The sequence below is a fragment of the Thermobia domestica genome, chromosome 11 (assembly GCF_964235325.1).
Source record: "Thermobia domestica chromosome 11, izTheDome1.hap1.1, whole genome shotgun sequence".
NCBI lineage: Eukaryota > Metazoa > Arthropoda > Insecta > Zygentoma > Lepismatidae > Thermobia > Thermobia domestica.
The window spans coordinates 76,575,277-76,593,850 of NC_137464.1; the positions used below are offsets into that span (position 1 = coordinate 76,575,277).

At 35.5% G+C, this 18,574-nt stretch overlaps 1 protein-coding gene and 1 long non-coding RNA gene across 2 annotated transcripts in view; one reads left to right on the top strand and one right to left on the bottom strand.

Moving 5' to 3' along the window:
- Window positions 1–14,928, bottom strand: part of LOC145664191 (aldo-keto reductase family 1 member A1-A-like) — a 60,400-nt gene extending 45,472 nt beyond the window's left edge. Inside the window, exon 1 of the mRNA XM_081730628.1 lies at window positions 14,749–14,928. Coding sequence (XP_081586754.1) covers window positions 14,749–14,823 — 75 coding nt within the window. The 5' untranslated portion in view covers window positions 14,824–14,928. The remainder of the gene's footprint in view (window positions 1–14,748) is intronic.
- LOC145664193 (uncharacterized) overlaps window positions 1–18,574 on the top strand; it is a 119,643-nt gene that overhangs the window by 70,081 nt on the left and 30,988 nt on the right. The window lies entirely within an intron of this gene.

The window sequence follows — 18,574 nt, forward strand, 5'->3', positions numbered from 1 at the left end:
ATTTGGATGTGTGCGTATGAATGTACTCTATATTCCAACGTGATTCCGGAACGTTTGGGGCAATTTTAACCAACCTTGGTAGACATATGACTTTCAACCTGGAAAAGACACTATCCAAGTAAGACACCTCAAGGCGTGAGAGTTGCAAAGAGTAATATGTAAAAATAATGCAAAACGACTGATATTGGTGTGCAATCCATAGTTTTCAGGGTTACTGAAATTACTGAATGAATAGAAAAAATAAAATACCTGTGTTTGCTGCGTAAAAAGTGTAAGTCCAAAATGATCTAAAGATTTGAACTTTAAAAAAAAAAAAAAAAAAAAAAAAACTTTTTAATAATACTTTGTGGTTAACTACTTATGTAGAGATTTAAAACTCTACTTCTCAAATTTTAAACGAAAACGTTCCACTAAAGTTTCATGTAAAAAGTATTGTACTGTACGTTTTAAGGAATATAACTGTAATAAAAGTAACTAAATATTAGTGAACCTTAAGGAATATTTAAAAAAAAACTTTTAGGATGTGCAGAAGTAATTATAAAAGTTCTGCTTCAAACTACCTACACAGACCATAATTCGATGAGCTCAGAAATACAAAGTAACAAAATAGCGTATCAGATTCAGTCTACAGAGTAACCGTTACTTAAAGAATGATCATACACTATTCCGAGAATCGAGATATGACGAAAAATCAGTGCGTATTTAAGGGGTGGCTACGGAGCTCAAGCCCCCGAAACAATTTTATTGTTATTTTATCGAATTATAACTACAGCATAAATGCTTTTTACTGATTCCAAGACCGATCCTCTTTGGATCCGATTCGAGGACCAGATTACTGTCCGAGTGCCTTGACCACTGAACTACGGTCAATATGCGGTAAAAGATTCGTCCTTAATGTGTTCACATTAGGTTTCTTTGCCTCCGCTTGCAAAATTCTACGTAATTTTTATTCTTTTCAAAACGTCTTTCGTATTTATTTTAAGATGATATACTGTAAGTCAAAAATCTTTGGCATAGTTTATATTAATAACTTGAGTCATTCTTTTAACTTTGGTCCTCAATTTTGTGTCTTCTCCACACCGAACTACAGATATAACAGAGTAAATGCTAATATTCTGCATTTGGTTTCAAGACAGTCCCCATTGCATGATCAAGGTCTTATGTCCGCCACTAGACAAACGTTTGTTCGACGTAGTATTGAAGCACAAGGATCACGTGGTCTCCTCCAAATCGAAATGATTGAAGTGTTGTCTTTAATTTATGGTTCTTTTTTAACAAGCAATAGAAAAAAATAACCATAAACCAGGTGTGGCGGAAATTCGAACCCAAGACAACTAATGGCTATCTTAGTGGTAAGTACGATAGTTACTCACCCAACAATACACAACAGAAGTTTTTTGTAACAAATGTAATATTTGGGACTAGTTGTAATACTTTTGTCTTAACGTTAAGTGCTAAGCTATGAAGATTTGTTCTGATTTCTTTTTTATCTTTTTACAGCTTGTTGTATGAACTGAAACAGTAAAGTAAATGTAAATATCTATTTTATTCATATTTGCTACTCGAATACTTTGTTAAACATAATTAAATTATGAAGTGGATGCGTAGTGTGTTGACTGATTGTTCATAACATCGATTCCAAGAAGAGTTAAACAATATAGACCCGCGACAAAATTCTTTATGACAGATAGTAATGTACTATTTTAGCACACAAGACACTCCTTTAGCGTAATTAATTGAATACCTACCAAGACACACAGGTTTCTATGACAGAAAAGAAACATTGTGTCGCACTCAAGATTTCTTTAAAAGGGTTGTTCTCACCGAGACTTGGCTACTTAAGTCTTCGTTCGGCAAACCAAAAGTTTGTGTTTATTTATTTTCTTTTTTTTTTAAATCAAACTTTTGTTCCCGTTCTTTCTTCGTCCGACCATCATTTCATGACACAACTCTCAAGTTAGTAGATATCGGCAGTGCTATAGGCACTATGTTAGAAATCGTGGGTTCGAATCCACGATAAGTCAATTTAACACTTTGTTCTTGCAAGGTGTGGGATGACTTCTCTTTACTCAAAGTTCTCCATCTAGAGATGAGATATAAGAATCATGCACATGTTAACCGAGACAAAATGAGAGTGGAGATAACTGCAATTGAAATATTATCCGAAACATTAATCGATATTCATATTTGTTTAAGTTTTAGTTCATTTTTGTTTATTCTTCTTTACGAAATTAGAGTTCTTGATTACTTAGAGTATAGCAAGGTAAAGTGAATGATATATTGTGGTTTATTACAAAAAAGAACTCGTATCCTTTTGATATCGTATATGTTTCTAATAAAAATATGCTTGTATTAGTAATTAAGGATTAAATTACACAAACTCATGTTATGCCCACAAAAAATATGACTATTTCTCATATTCGAAACATATGACATGTTTTCTACTTATGCAATGGTTTTCGCAAACAGAAGTGACACACACACTGCATGTTTTGTTTTTACTTTCTTAGTTATCTCTCTTTTTTCTTTTTCTTTTTAGTTTTTTTGTTTCATTTTCTTAACACACACTGGAAAGTAGTAATATAACTTTAGGAAATATTCTTCTTTGGTTTAATGTGTAAATTATTATTATTATTATTATTATTATTATTATTATTATTATTATTATTATTATTATTATTATTATTATTATTATTATTATTATTATTATTATTATTAATAATAATAATAATAATAATAATAATAATAATAATAATAATACATTAAAAATAAAAAGTACGTTGGTTTTGCTAATAACAATATTGTCGCAAAACAAAGATGGAAGTTAAAACACCTCGACCTGATGTTTTTTCATAAAGTTTTACTAGAGATATTAAAAGTGATAACTAACAAAAGTGAAGGTAGCATTGAAAAGAAAAATGAAAAAGATTCCGAGATTTTACAAAATACTGTAACCTGTAAAATAAAATGAATGTTTGACCTACATTGATTTTTCCTTGGTATGTCTAAGGTTAAATAAAATCTCTTTGTGATTTTCTCATGACATAAGTCACTCTGTAGATACTAAATAACGTATTCTACCTGATATTTTTTCGTCGCAGAGGCATGGATATTTTTCTAATTTTTTGCTGTTTGCTACAATGATGTGTTTGGAACAAACTATTGCACTTGTAGAACGCCTTATTTATTTCTCGATCAGCGAACCTCAACAGTATTGTTGGTTGTTTAACGTTGCAGGATATGAAAAATGGAAATGTGAATGCACTTTCGCTCGTATGTATATTTCTTTCTACATACTTCTATAAACCATATAAAAATAACAATATTAAAGGATATTACACTGTTATTATAAAAGTAATAACTATTACATGATCAGAGATAAAGTTGAAAATAAAGACAGGTGTGTGTTTGTAGTGAAAAGCTACCACAAAACGATATGTCATACTAGGACTGTCTCGTGATTTTGTGCGCCCGGGTCGAAAGTTCCAATGCGCCCCTCCCCCAGTGTGTTATGAGAAACAACCAGAGTTTATTCCGTACTCCTACATTTAAATATGGAATGTACGATAAAAGAAGTTGGTATTATGCCAATTTTTAAAAGTGAATGGTTTTTGTAGTTAAAACATAAAAGTTAATAAAACATGTTTTTGAATTATTGAAATCGAGTGTTATTCTTGTTTATTTTGAACTTGATACTCATCAATATAGTAACAGCATAGAATATACAAATAACGATACAAATATTAAATTCTAAGATAAAAGGAAAAAAAAATCTCGCAGATGCTGGAGAGAGTTCCAGTTGAATAATCCTAGACGATGTTTTACATTACCGCTAATTTTCAAGTTCATTACTCTATCGGGAGTCCCTCAACGACCTAATCTAGGTCCCCTGTTGTTCCTTGTTGTTATTATTGATATTCCTCTGTGTATTAAAACTTCTCAAGTTCTTCTTTTTGCCGACAATCTCAATTATACTCCAAAGTAAGTTCAATTGATGACTGCATGAAACTTCAATAGGCTCTACAAAGTTCAAATATGGTGTGATAAGAATAAATTAGTCCTAATTATGTCCAAATGTAAATCCATATCTTGCACGAGGATAGAAAATCCAGTTTTACGTATACAGTAAGTGGCAGTCCTTTTTCTATCCTAAATACTATCAAACACCTAGGAGTTATATTTGATAGCAAATTAATCTTTCCTGAACATGTTGACGCAATAATGAGTAGTGCATTAGAAACCTAGGTTAAATTTATAGGATATGACAGGATTTCTACAAAGAATCAACATTTATAAGGTTATATTTTTTGTATCTAATACAATAGAAAATATACAGTTAAAATTTTAAAAATGCTTGCATACAAGAGAAACGGTTTCTACCCAAAGTATGTCCCTTATGGATACTTATTATCAAATTTTAATTTTTCAAACATTAGAACAATGGAGATGGGTGCTTGATATGTTGTTCTTACACAAATTATTAAACAGTAAAATTGACTGTCCAGAATTAGTTTCAGAAGTATTATTATACCCCAATAGGTAAAACTAGAATAGCAAACACTGGGACATTCTATTGCAGAAAAGTAAGAATTAACATATTATATAATAATAATAAATAAATAATTGTTCAAATATCTGAATTAACATTATTTAAAAAAAAAAAATCATTTACCAACATAATCTGAATTCCTTGAATTTTGTTGATTTGTCGTCCTGGTAGCCCCACCTACGCGACGGCCCTGTGTCACACTACTGCAAGTTCCTATATATAGAATGCATAAATAGAATCATCAAGGACGACGCCTGGGTGTCAAATGTCATAACTTAGGGTACTAATGCGTTAATTTTCAATAAGGGAAGTGTATGTGAGCCCCCTTCGTTGTGTCGGGCTGTGCTTATCGGGTGACGTCACACTCATTCGATAAACTTTGCCTGCATGTTTATAGAATTGTGTTTCTGCTTTCGGGCGTTTTGACCGTATCTCTGGACGATTTCACCGTTTTGAAATTTAGGCGTTCTGACAATTTGACGATCTGATCGGGTCTATACGAAACAGATTAATGTCGTGACTCAGTATCCACTGTATTTTGTGGTATCAGGACATTTACGGTACAATCAGAAACCAATTTTTCTGGGACATTTGCGGTATTGTTAAAAACTTTCCCTTAGCGGGACATTACCGGTGCACACCGTGGAACGTGCGCTAAAAGCATCCATTTCACACCACGTTAGTCTAAATTGGAATGAATAGAATAATAAAAGAGGTGGGTATGGAGATGGAACGGCTTAATATTATGTTATTCAACCTGATTGGCTGATTTTGGTAGGTTATAAATATATAAGAGGAGTTCACGCGGGCCACCTAATGAAAACTATCACAGTAATCGACAACCTTAATAAGAAACCATGCACTTTTCATTAGGGTTTTCAGTACAGACAGTAATTTTAAGAACGGGAATGATTTGGAGGAAACAAATATTCCCTCTTTGATCTCCAGCCTCTTACCAACAAGAGCTAGTAAGACGTATCAGGGATTTTTCAGTTTGGTGAAGGCTAGGGATGGACACGAGTCGAGCTAAAACTCGACTCGACTCGAATTCAACTCGAGTTTCGAGTCGTGTCAAAGGTAATTTCCTCGAGTCGAGTCATTGTTTTTGAGGTGGAGTTTCGAGTCGAATCGTGTTTGATAAATGACTCGCTCGTTCAGCTCGTTTTAGCTCGTTTTGAAATCATGGCCTGATAGACTGGAAAGCGAAAACCATGAGAAATATATGCAGTAATGTGGAATACTTTTATTGTTGCTCACGAAAGGGGACGCTGCTCGCATCTCATCTTGTCTCGATAACAATAGATTTTTATAACGAGACAGCCTCAAATGTCGTGAGCACTAATATAAGTATATACTGTGAGACCTGCACAGTCGAATTTTTGAGCCCAAGCACAAGCCCCCCTAAGTAGTGATGTTAACCAGCACAGTTAGGTTCAACGGAGCGAACAGCTCGTGCCGGCTCGGTTGGGATGAGCCACCGACTCGGCTCAGGTGAGCCATCGGCTCGAGCCAGTTCCGTTGAAACAAGTCCGTCGGCCCGGTTCGACTCGGCTCAACTGAGCCGATTGCTCGAACAGGCTCGGTTGGGTGAGTTGTTAGCTCAGTTCAATTCTCGGTTCGGCTCGATAATGAATGAACTATGAACCGAGCCGCTCGAGCCGTTGACAACCCTAACACCAAGACTGAGCAGTTTTGAACATGTTTGGACAGTGACCTATAACTTCTAAAAAAAATTGGCTCGAGCCGTTGACAACCCTAACACCAAGACTGAGCAGTTTTGAACATGTTTGGACAGTGACCTACACTCTAAAAACGGTATTGTTATATTCAACCATAATTATGGTTGAATGTAACTATACAGTATTGTTAATATAGCGCCAGCAAGACTTATGACTCGGACTACAATATTATATTTTTAAAAAGCTCTAGCTGGGCCAACAAAAATTATGGTTGTCCTAGACATGTTTATGATATTAACAACTATACTAATTATTGTACTTGCAACTATACAGCTCCTATATAGTTGGAAATAGCATATAGAATGGTTGTCGAAACCATCACAAGATTTATTATGGCTGTCCCAACAATATAAGACATGTTCCTTTAACCATACTCAAAATGGCTACTATAACGTATGGACTTGCTATTGTAAATACCTATTTTGTGTTGCGCTGACCATGAACTTAGAACTCAAAAATTATGAGTAGGTTGGTATTGTCCCTTCTAAAACACTGTAATGCTGCAAGAACAAGAAGAAAAAAAAAGGCAGTACGATAACACCTCTTGACATTCACATTATTTATAAATTTGCAATACTCCTTACATTAATACCAAAAATATCTATTAAATAACAGTGTTAATCTAAGTTGGTCGTACTTTTCTGTTAAAAGCAAAGCGTTTGAGATATATTTTTTTCAAAATGTGAACAAAGAAAGATGAAATGTGTTATATTTCTTGTAATCCTTTATGAAAGAAATGTTATGAAGTGAACATTTGCATAGCATTTACAAGGGTAACAATTCTGCCATCTCATGAGCTTATTTGTACTAGAAACATGGTTTATAATAATATACTCATTTACATGCCAGAAAATGCATAAACTTCCGTAAATAAACTTTCTTTCACATTTCTCTATTAGTTCATTTAGAGTCCATGTTCTTAATAACTGTCTTGCTATTCATTTCGACATACACATTATTGAAAAAAAAAAAAAACTTCGTTTTTGAAGTTGCAAATGGCGTCTTTGTTAGTGTTTCACGTTGGTCAGCGCATGCGTGACACGGAATAACACATACAACCATGTATATTGTTCACGCAACTATGTGTATTATACGTGCAACTATGTATATTATGCGTGCAACTATAAAAGCAATAACAATATGGTATGTTTTATGTACCACAAAAGAATTTCTTCACATGATTATGGTAACATAGGAAGTAATGTTAATATTGTTTATGTAACAAGAAATATGTTTCCAGCGGCTATACCATGTTTAACTATATTTTTATGGTTCTCAAAACCCTACTCGTTTTTAGAATGTATAACTTCTAAAAAAATTTGGCTCGAGCCCGAATACTTGCTTCTGCGGAACTACAACCCAGAACCTCGTGAAGAATATCCTTGCCTCCTGAAGACTTCTCGACGATCGAAATCGGCAGTCTACTAATTTTAGTATTCAGATACAAACTGCCTATCTTTCATCGTTATACATAGTGTTGTTGTTGTTATAATAATAATAATAATAATAATAATAATAATAATAATAATAATAATAATAAGTAGTAGTAGTAGTAGTAGTAGTAGTATCATTGATAATTACATTGTCTATGTAGGATACTTGAAGAGAGTACTTAAAACTATACACAAAATTTAGCTCGATTTGGCTCAACTCGACTCAAAACTCAATCCGAATTCGAGTCGATTTTCGAGTCGAGTTGGAGGAAACTTTTCGAGCCGAGTTCTCGAGTCGAGCTCAAAGATGTCTGTTTCGAGTGGAGTCGAGTTTCAGAGAAAACTCGCTCGAACTCGCTTGTGCCCACCCCTAGAAGGCTAATATTAATGATTGGAATATGAAATTAACCAAATTGAATTTCGAGCAAGCAGCAATAACATATCCAAGAACATTGTTCCATTAGGAAACGCACATTAGTGTGTGTAATTTCCATATTAATCAGTGTTTGTGGAAGAAGGCTAAGGAATTGGGATTTATAAATGACTATAAATCAGTTCCAGAGGTGAATATCTGACTCAGGATGTGTTCTGTCCTAGCATTATGTGTTACTGTTGTGTGTTTATCTCTAATGTACTAATTGAACCTGGGGGCGCGGTGGCTCAGTGGTAGAGCGTTCACCTCCGGTGCTTGGGGTCCCTGATTCGATCCCAGCTCGCGCCAAGGACTTTGTGGTGGACAAACACCGTGCTCGTGGGTTTTTTTCGGGGCTCTCCCGTTTCCTCCGACTTTCTTCATTCTATTATTTCATTGATTTCTCATCACCGTCTCCTTTAGCCTAACCGTCATAACGTGGGACGAAAACTTAAAGATTTCATTTCATTTCTATTATAAATCATGAAAATAAATTACTAATTCATTGAACATTAATTTGGACTTTTTCTCATACTTATTCTGAGCTAGATCTGACCCTAAATATCCCTAAATATGCTCATAACAATGGACAATTGTGTGCAAAGTGAGTGACTTGTATCCGAAAGTAATTCTTTGGATAATTCCATAATACTTTCTCGTATTCAAAAATATCTCATTTTGAAAACGAAGAGCTTTGAGTAAACACTAGCAAATAGTTATTGGAAAACTGTTAATGAATCCTATAAAAGAACACCAAAAATATAAATATTTCTAGAAGTTACCTTTAAATAGTGTTGCCACGAGACGAGACGAGACGAGACTTCAGGCTGTCTCGTCTCGTCTCGTGCAAAGCATGTCTCGTCTCGTGTCTCGTCTCGAAAAAACGTGCTCGTCCCGTCTCGTGTCTCGTCTCGAGAGGTTCTGTCCCGTCCCGTCTCGTCTCGTCTCGTTTGTCTCGTTTTGTCTCGTCTTGTCTCGTAAAAAAATATAGCAGCATACCATGGGAACGAAAGTAAAATGTACCAGGCTGCACCATGCTAATCAAGATACAACTAAGTTATTACCCAGAACAAACAAGACAAGAAATGTCACGGTCAGAGTTGGCGTGGGTCAATGAAAACTTGACCCACGACCCACTGACCCACCACCAACCGTGACCCACGACCCACTGACCCACCACCCACCATGACACCATGACCCACTCTGACCCACCACCCACGGTGACCCACTCTGACCCACCACCCACCGTGACCCACCACCCACCATTAACCACTCTTATCCACTTTGATCTAGTCTGACTCACCAAAATCTAACGTCATGAAGTCTGAACACGATCCACGGCCTCTTCTGAACTGACTAAAGAGTTTACACTTGTAATAAAACAAGACTGACATTGTCACTAATCGGAGTTTGAATTTCTAGTCAATCGCTCAAGCACCACTCTGTTACAATAACGGTGGATCTGACCTTTACGATATAAAAAGGTAAAGTGTTTGTCAGTGAGGAAACAGTTTGAGGTGGGGGGAAATTAGTGTGTGCCTAAAATATACTTGTACTAAGAGAGTATTGTTGCTATTCTTGCTAAGAGAGTATTCGTTAAATTTAAGTTACAAATATGCATAATTACAATTATTATGAATATTTATTGAAACGTAGTTTACCTAAACCAAAGAAGAGAGTTACTAAAAAGTAGGTACAAAGTTGAATAACACAAATAAGCCATTAGTAATACAAGTATACATTTTCCGTAACTCGTAATTTTCCACCTTAAAACAAATCTGAAATAGGATTTATTTCCTGTTGGTAAATTTCTGGCGGTAAATCATCCGCAGTGGAATGATGTTAATCCTTCAGCCAAGAAATAACTAGCTCGTCTACTTTGAGCTTGTGGGGAATCTTGTGAATAAATTATCAATTAAAGCCCGCTAAACTGATGATTTCTTATTTGTTTATAAATTTATTTTTTGTAATTACACATGAAGGTTTGATACCATTACCAAGTTCGTTCCCCCGTCTAGAAAGCGAAAGGGAACGAGGTTTCTGGAAAGTATTCAGAGGTGAATGGGAATTTCCCTCCTTCTTCAACTTCAATTACCACACTGCTGTTTGCCATGTGCCAAATTACGATGAGTTTCAGTTAAATTATCATAGTATAATTATTTCCTTGTTGAATTATCAATACTTCTCAGTGGAAAAAGGATGAAATTTCGAAGTTCCAAATCAAAGTAAGTAGACCAACGTAAAGGGAAGAAAGTAAATTTTCCATACAATTATGCGTACAATCCAAATTTCAAATTTCCGTGTAATTAAGCTTACACTACAAATTTTATGTCTATTTTTCTCACAACTTTATGGGTTGATTATCCTGTGCTGTGAGTGCTCCATATAATAAACATAAGCTTCAGCAATTATTATAGCAGAAAGCAATTTATATATGAAGCCAAGCACTGTATTTTTTGTTTCTGATTTTTTTTCTGAAATAACATCGATCGTTTTCGATCCTTTTTACAAACCAATTCACTACCAATTTTCCATGTATAGAAAGTGCGCCCCCCTCCCCACATAAAGGAGCATTTAAAAAAATGCTAGGACACATTCTGTTTATTTTCAATAAAGAGTTAATACACTTAATTTCAGCTCCGTAAGTTTAACGGCTTGCGAGATACTCATTTTGTTTCGCAAAAATTCGGATCCTCACTACCTCCTTAGGATATTATGCATTATAATAAAAGCAATATAACATCCTAATTTGTCTTAAGGCCTAACTATATACCAAAAGTAATTTCATTTGACTTTGCAATTTGACCGTGATGATCAGGCACACATAGTTACATTCAATTTTTTTATAAATAATTTATATATTACAGTGATTCAAAAGTGATTTTTTCCAGTAGTTAGCTCTAAAAACCCACAGGTCTTGAAAGCCAAGTTGTAGTGTAAGTCCTATTGCTATTATTACTATTAAAATATTAATATCCAAAAGTGCCCGAAGTTCTTTTTTCACTTGGTTAGATATACTCACCTTAGGGAAGTAGACAGAAACAAGTGGAAAAGAAAGGGAAATGAAGGTCTTGAAAGTAAAACGGAGACAAATTTACCAGTCTTCAGAAGATACTCTCTACAATGCAGTGATCAGAGAGGGTCGGTAGATCATACTGAGTCGGTAGGTCGCAGTGGGTCACGGTGGGTGGTGGGTCGCAGTGGGTCATGGTGGGTGGTGGGTCGCAGTGGGTCACGGTGGGTGGTGGGTCACAGTGGGCCATGGTGGGTGGTGGGTCGCAGTGGATCACGGTGGGTGGTGGGTCACAGTGGGTCATGGTGGGTGGTGGGTCGCATGCTGTTGACCCACGACCCACTGATCCATTTAGAAAACTTCAACCCACTTGACCCATTGATCCACTCCATCTCTGGTCACGGTAGCTACACCGTGAAGCATTTACCTCTGGTGTGTGTGGTAGTCGGTTCGATCTCGGTTAGTGCCATGTGAGCTTTGTGGTGGACAAACATGGAGTGTGTGTGTGTGTGTTTTCTCGAAGTTGTCTTGTATCCTATCACTTTCTTCATTCCACTAATTTCCCCATCATCATCTATTCGGAGTGGGCCAAAGTTGCCTGAAGGTCTTAAAAATAAATTCAAATAAGCTGACAAGGTAAGGGCAAATAGTTTACAAGATAATATATCTCTGCTGTTAGTTGTCTGAGGCTTCTCGACCCTGGCCTTTTTTTTTTTTTTTTTTTTTTTAACATTTTGAAACATTGAAATTTGTTTTACCAGTTTCAATACACGAATATATAGTAAATTGCTCATAGGTACGTGGAAAATGAAGACACTAATGTCAAATGATGTTTTCACGACAAGCAAAGTCCGATGTAAAGGTGTCACCATCCCCGACACTACCGTATACTACCAACCACCATATAGAGGCCCACTTGCTTTATAGTGTCGGTATATATATATATATATTAGATAGATAGATAGATAGATGTGTGTGTACACTTTGATTTCATATATTCCAGCCTTTAGGTTTCACAGTGTTAACCCATACCAATCCAAAAACTACTTTCCATTTTAGCATGTTTAGATTTGTTGCAATTATTACATATATATATATATATATATATATATATATATATATATATATATATATATATATATATATTTTAAAAAGGCTTGGAACCAAATAATTTTATTGAGTAATGGAAAGTATTTGATTGAAATTTTATAGGTTACTGCACAGTAAGCTCTATTTGACACATCGGAGGAAAGAATGCTTGGGGCCAGTCTACACCTCCATGGTACAAATCTCTTCCCATACCCGCGGGGTGTGTGCCCCTATATGGTGGTTGCCCCGTTTGTGTAACAAACTCATGACAGTATACCCAGATTAGCTTGTGGTCTAAAAAAAGGATATTTGGGTGGCCATTTTGGATTAAAGTTTCTTATATTGTCGTGATCTATTCGTAATCATACAACGTACATCTTCATACCAAACCGAGCAGTCTGCGGTGATAGACCATCGGCTTTAAGGCCACGGGTTGAGTCCCGGAAGGGTCATGTGTATGGATTTTAACAGCATTTGTTTTTCCGTATTGTGTCAGGGGGCGAAATCGTACGGAATAAACGGATTTCAGTCTGAAAAATTTGGAGAGAATATCCTGGCCAGGTTACTTTCATGGGAGTACGGAATTAGTAAAAATATAGGATATACATTTTATAGCAGGGTTAAAAATATGGTTTGGGTATCCTATTTCTTTTCTGTTAATTATGTTCTTCAATGTTCGAATTTTGATCATTGTCATAATATTTTCTGCTTTCAACGAGTTCCATGAATATCATACCAAATGTTCTTTACATTTATTAAGTTCGAAAGGCTTAATGCGCCTGTAAGAAAACATTTTTGAAGATAATTCAGGTCCTAATGAATATTTTTCACTAGAAAAGTGAAGTATTCTTCTCCTCCCAACATAGAAGCAGAGGGCAATTTCGCACTCTGGTCAGATAAAACATTTCCGCGTAACAAAAGGAAGGCCCCCCTGTAAAACCTCTTCAGCTCCAGGGTTATTGTTACTATAGGGGTACCATAAATTTGCTGAAAGCAAACAATTTGAAGGGTTCGTCGACAATATGTTTGCTTTCTTTGTCCTTCGCCGGCTTCCAAACGAAGATGTGAATTTTTCAACATGACTGCTGTAAGCGGGCGATTGGTAAAACGGTAAAAGTGTATTTTTAAGTGTGTGTGTGTGTGTGTGTGTGTGAGGGAGGGAGGGAGGGAGGGAGAGAGAGGGAGAGAGAGAGGACAAAACTTTAGTTGCAAGATGTATTTCAATTGCCGTTTTCAGTTCATTTAGTAAAAAGAATACCGCCGCGCCACCAGGGAATAAAGACAATTGTTGTCTGTTTCTTTTTGCCACCTCAGCCAGAACTTTCAACTACAGCCTGTGATGAGTATAGACCTTACCCAGTTTTCAAATTGAATAGCTGGTGGTGGTAGTTCGGTTTCTTGACCTTGTAAAAATCTTCCCTGTCTTTGTTTCGTTTGTCATCATTCCAGCCAGAAATGAAAAAAAAAAATGAGAAATCCTTGGTTTACAGCAAGGAGAATTTGGGACAAGAGATTAAGGATGATATTCCTGGAAGCTCACGTATCACGATTGTTTCATTCAATAGACAGAGGACACTTTTCTATGAAGGCTTTTCAACATGTTTTCTCACAAAGGGGATTTTCCTTTTGCAATCTATATGACCATTGGCAATTTCAATCTTGTCCATTCCCGCCAGCGTTTTGATTTTCGAGACGAGAAAAGTAGTCTGTCTCGTCTCGTGTCTCGTCTAAAAGGGTTCTGTCTCGTCTCGTGTCTCGTCTCGTTTACGAGACGAGACGAGACGAGACACGAGAAATGTCCCGTCTCGTGGCAACACTACCTTTAAATATCATGGACAATCGTTTGACTGATCACAGATAAGGATTTGTTTACTTTTTTTTTGTTTTCTTTTTAGTTTTGACCAATCACAAACAAGCATTTGTTTACACCTTTCGGATGTGTCTACCATGTATTGTAGTAAATGCTTTTTTTTTTTTTTTTTCACTTTTCTGTATAAGTGATAGTTATATTTGGGTTTACATGTTGTTAGTGTTCTGAGAAAGGTTTGTATGTACGTATGGTGAGTTAACATTGGTTTTATATTTTGAAATGAGATTTTTAGTCTGCTATTAGTATGCAAAAAAGCCCCAAATCCCTTGAAAAAGTCATGTTATTCTCCCCTAGAACAATTTGCTGGCTACACCAATGTTATAAAATTTGGTCTTTGTATAGCAGTTGATTCTGTGTGCTTATCCTCTAATTGAACACCCGAAAATATCCTCTATTAGCTTGGAGAATAAGAAGTTATTTCGAATAGTACCGCATGTGTCTCAGTACCACAAATGTCTATAGTCGAAGTGCCGCAAATGTCGATACCGCAAGTATTGCGCTTTTGTATTTTGTTGTGAAAAATAAGTTCCCCCCCCCCCCTAAGGAATTAAATAAACTAATCAAATAACTTCCTTACTAAAATTAAGAAGAAAATAAACTAAGAAAATATAATTATAAGGCTATAAATTTATTAAATACTTACCATTCCAGTTCCTAGACCAACTAGCGGCATTTGTAAGCCATTGTTCAGAGTCACATACAAATTTTTGTGAGCCATTTTTCTGTAAGCTTTAAATTATACGTGTAGAGCGAGAACGGTATTATATGGCGGATCAAGAATTATAAACTATCTTCTGCAAACTTAAGAGAAAAAATGCTAACTGATTACATCTTTAGCTAATTATCATGTTTAAATGCAGAAAAGAAATGACCTCTAGATAAGTGATGAATCATTCGGTCTTATGTCACTTTAACGCTTATGATAACATTTAAGCATATACATATTTGGAATGCTAATATGAAAAGATTATTTGGCGTAACTTCAACCGGGGAGCTCCTTCGTGGCTAAGCGGTTAGCGTACGCACCTTAGGCGTGGGAAACCCGAGTTTGATACCCGGTGGGAGCTCGTATGGTTTGGATTCCACGTTAATAAGTAGGTCCACGTCTCATATAGCCTCGCTGCTGAACGTGACCTTAAACTCAAAAATCAACTCAACTCAACATAACTTCAACTGGTGTTGTTTCAATCTGAAATATATCTTACGCTCAGTGTTGCCAATTGTAGGTACATATTTCTAAACGAAGGGATATTTAGAATTTTTGCTGACCGTAGTGTTGCATAACTAATGAATTTAATAAAATTAAATCTAATAAATGAATATACAGTTCAAAAATATGAATATTTAAGGGAATAAGTACTAAGTTAATATGTATGTAAATGAATTTAAAGAGTTGTGGCTAGAATCTCTTATTGTCATGAATGACAATTTATTAATGAAACAAATTGTCTACAAAGGAATGTAACATCTAGAACACTAGCATAATGGACATCTTTTTAGTAACAAAATTTATATTTAGTATTAAGCATTTAATAGTGTTGAATACAACACCCAATGCAGTACATGTAAACTTAACTACATGGCAGACAACATATTCAATCAGCATTAAAACGATTATAATTGGGTTAAATAATAGAAATAAGCTGAATACTTAGGAAATTCGCTTGACTTGTAGAAAAATTCGGTTCATTACAATCATGTGATATGCAAATAGACATTTAAAGCTTTCGAATATCTTTATTTATTGCAGATCCTGTTAGAGATAGTGCTTCTTTTTATGATATTTGTTGTTATACATTGGTGGCTACTTCTCAGAGACTTTTCCATTGTCACTCCGAAGCTCTGACACTCGACATTTGTAAATCAAATGGAACACTGGTTCTTTTATACATAGAGAGCTATCGGTCCTGTTTCAGTTAATTTACCTTTTTAATTAACTAGAAGGCCACTATATTGTATTTTAGGTTTTTACCAGAATTTAAGTCTAAGTGAAGATTTTTGGAAAAATATTATCACTATCTTAATGACGTAAAAATATCCCTGGAGACTAATTTATCACAGGGTATTTGCTACCAATTTCTCATATTTTTATCTGAAATGTTAATTTGTTTTTTCTACTAAAAACTCATGTTATTATCACAGATTCTATTTGACTATTCACAAACACCCTCCTGTCAACAGAGAAAAAAGTTTACCAACATATATCTTCTGCTTCCAAAAAATTTAGAAAAGATTACAAATTTTTGTCTAAACAGCGGCTTTAAGAAGAAACACATGTTTTGCAATTTATTGCTAAAATAAAATACAGGCCAAGTAGAGCCCTATGGTATATGTTTCGTGTCTTTCAGTCCACTTGGAGATAAGTTATTAGATTTTAACTAAATTTCAAACTACAGTATATAAACCATCCAAAAACAAGTGTAAATCGTTCTACATTTAAAGAGTTTCCTGCTTTTAAAGAGCCCGCTTTTCAATTACAGTAGGGACGTATTGCGTAAATTGGTAAGAAACATAATTTAAAAAAAACTTAATGAATGAAAATTAAGAATAATTAACCATCATACTGGTAATATTCATTGATCAAAGTGACTGTGCCTGACACCATCCTGGCAAAGTGTAATTGTAGCTCAGTTACCAACCCTAGTCTCAATCGAGTCCGATGTGCTTCCGGAAAGAAAGAAAAGAAATTTATCGCAGAATTTGAGTCGACTCTTAATACGAATTTCCAGTGCTATTGTTGAGTCTCAGAGCGGAATTCTGAAGTTAGTGCTGGTTGTATTTGCTATTTTTTATACGTAATAAAGTTGATTGGTATAGACAAGAGAGACGGGGAGTTGGAGGGTTCACTAAAGCTTATTTCAAATGAAGAGGAAGAATAGTGACCAGCAGCGGACGAAACTTCGAATACCTATGGAAAAGATTCAAATCAAGAGAAAACTGACAACTGTCTTGTGCAAAATCTTAATTCTGACTTACATAAATATAAATGTTCATTTTTGTACCAAAATATTCCTATTTACTACTTCATTGTAGCGAAATTATGTATAATGAAACACGTAACGCATGCAGTAAAATTTACCGTAAACAAGTTTGCTGAAAAGAAAGAACAATTGAACTTCAGAACTCGCTCATGGGTGTAAGGAGAGTGTACGCACCATCTACGCAGGAGACCCAGGTTGGATTGCCAGTAGGAGCTCATGTAGTCGAATATGATAGAGGCATGTAAAGTTGAGAAGGGAAAATTTTGAAGTATTTGGGGAAGTCAGTTGACATGTTGGTAGCTGTAGCCATCTTCAATTCAGCTTGAACGTTTTAAATGAGAAGAGGGTAGAGCAAACTATCAAACATAGTTAGAATTACTAATACAACTAATAACAACATTAATAATAACAAAATGGTATGTTTCGTAAGGGATAACTTTAATCAGTAAAAGTTTATGTTTGCATAAATTTACCTTTTGTTTTGTTTTCTTGTTTTGCTGGCCTTGAAGTTGATACATGATATCGCTAACGTGCTCTGCGTACACACCAACAAAACTGTCAGTCATAAAATATCAAATTTCACCAAACTTCTATAAAGAAGACATGATTCTCATGGTTTGCGTCAGGATTGCCAGATAATCTTTTCTTAAATTGTCTTGCAAGAGTGAGAGCGCCCACAATGTCATTTTAAGAGAGGTGTCATTATTGAGCTGAGCGAAGCGAAGCTCTTATACTCGGGTTAGCCGTTTGGTTGTCCGCGAACTCCTCTTAGACCGTTTGGCCGATCTCAACCAAACTTAGCACGCTGATAGAGTATGTCGTGCTGAGTGACAACATAGGTCGAAATCAAAAATCCGATGTACCATCGAGGAATAATCACCGAAAAACGCTTGCTCCTAGTTTAGGAAATGTAGAGTGTTCAATGTAGTGTAGTGAATTTGTGTACGTATATGCAAGGAACAAATTTCCCTATTACTAACCTGCTGTTGATGATATAGATGACTTTTCTCTTATGAACCTGGAAACGGCTTGTCCTTGTAGATCGATGAATGAGACTAGACGCAAAATCCACTGGATTCACTACTTATCCAGTGGAGCTTAAAATGAGGATAGATTATAATTGAGAGTGTTACTTCTCATAGGACAGATAGAGTTCAGAGTTAGCGTTGCAGACTCGGCTGTATATCTCTGAAGTGTTAAGGTGTTGGTCTGCTAGTTACGGGTGGCTAAAAGGAGATTGAATCGATAAAACGAAGTCCTCAGCTTATACAGGGTGTTACAAAAGTGTATCACAATATTTTGAGAAGAGATTCCTCACATCAAAATAAAAAAAAATCATATGAACTTTTGGATAGTTTCGGAGTTCTAGAGTGCCGAAAACGTGAAACAAGTGAAATTTAAAAGTTCATAGCTTTACTACTATGTGACCTATCGTAGCCAGGTCAAGACATCACCGAGAAACTGGTATGTGAACTCTTAAAATATCCA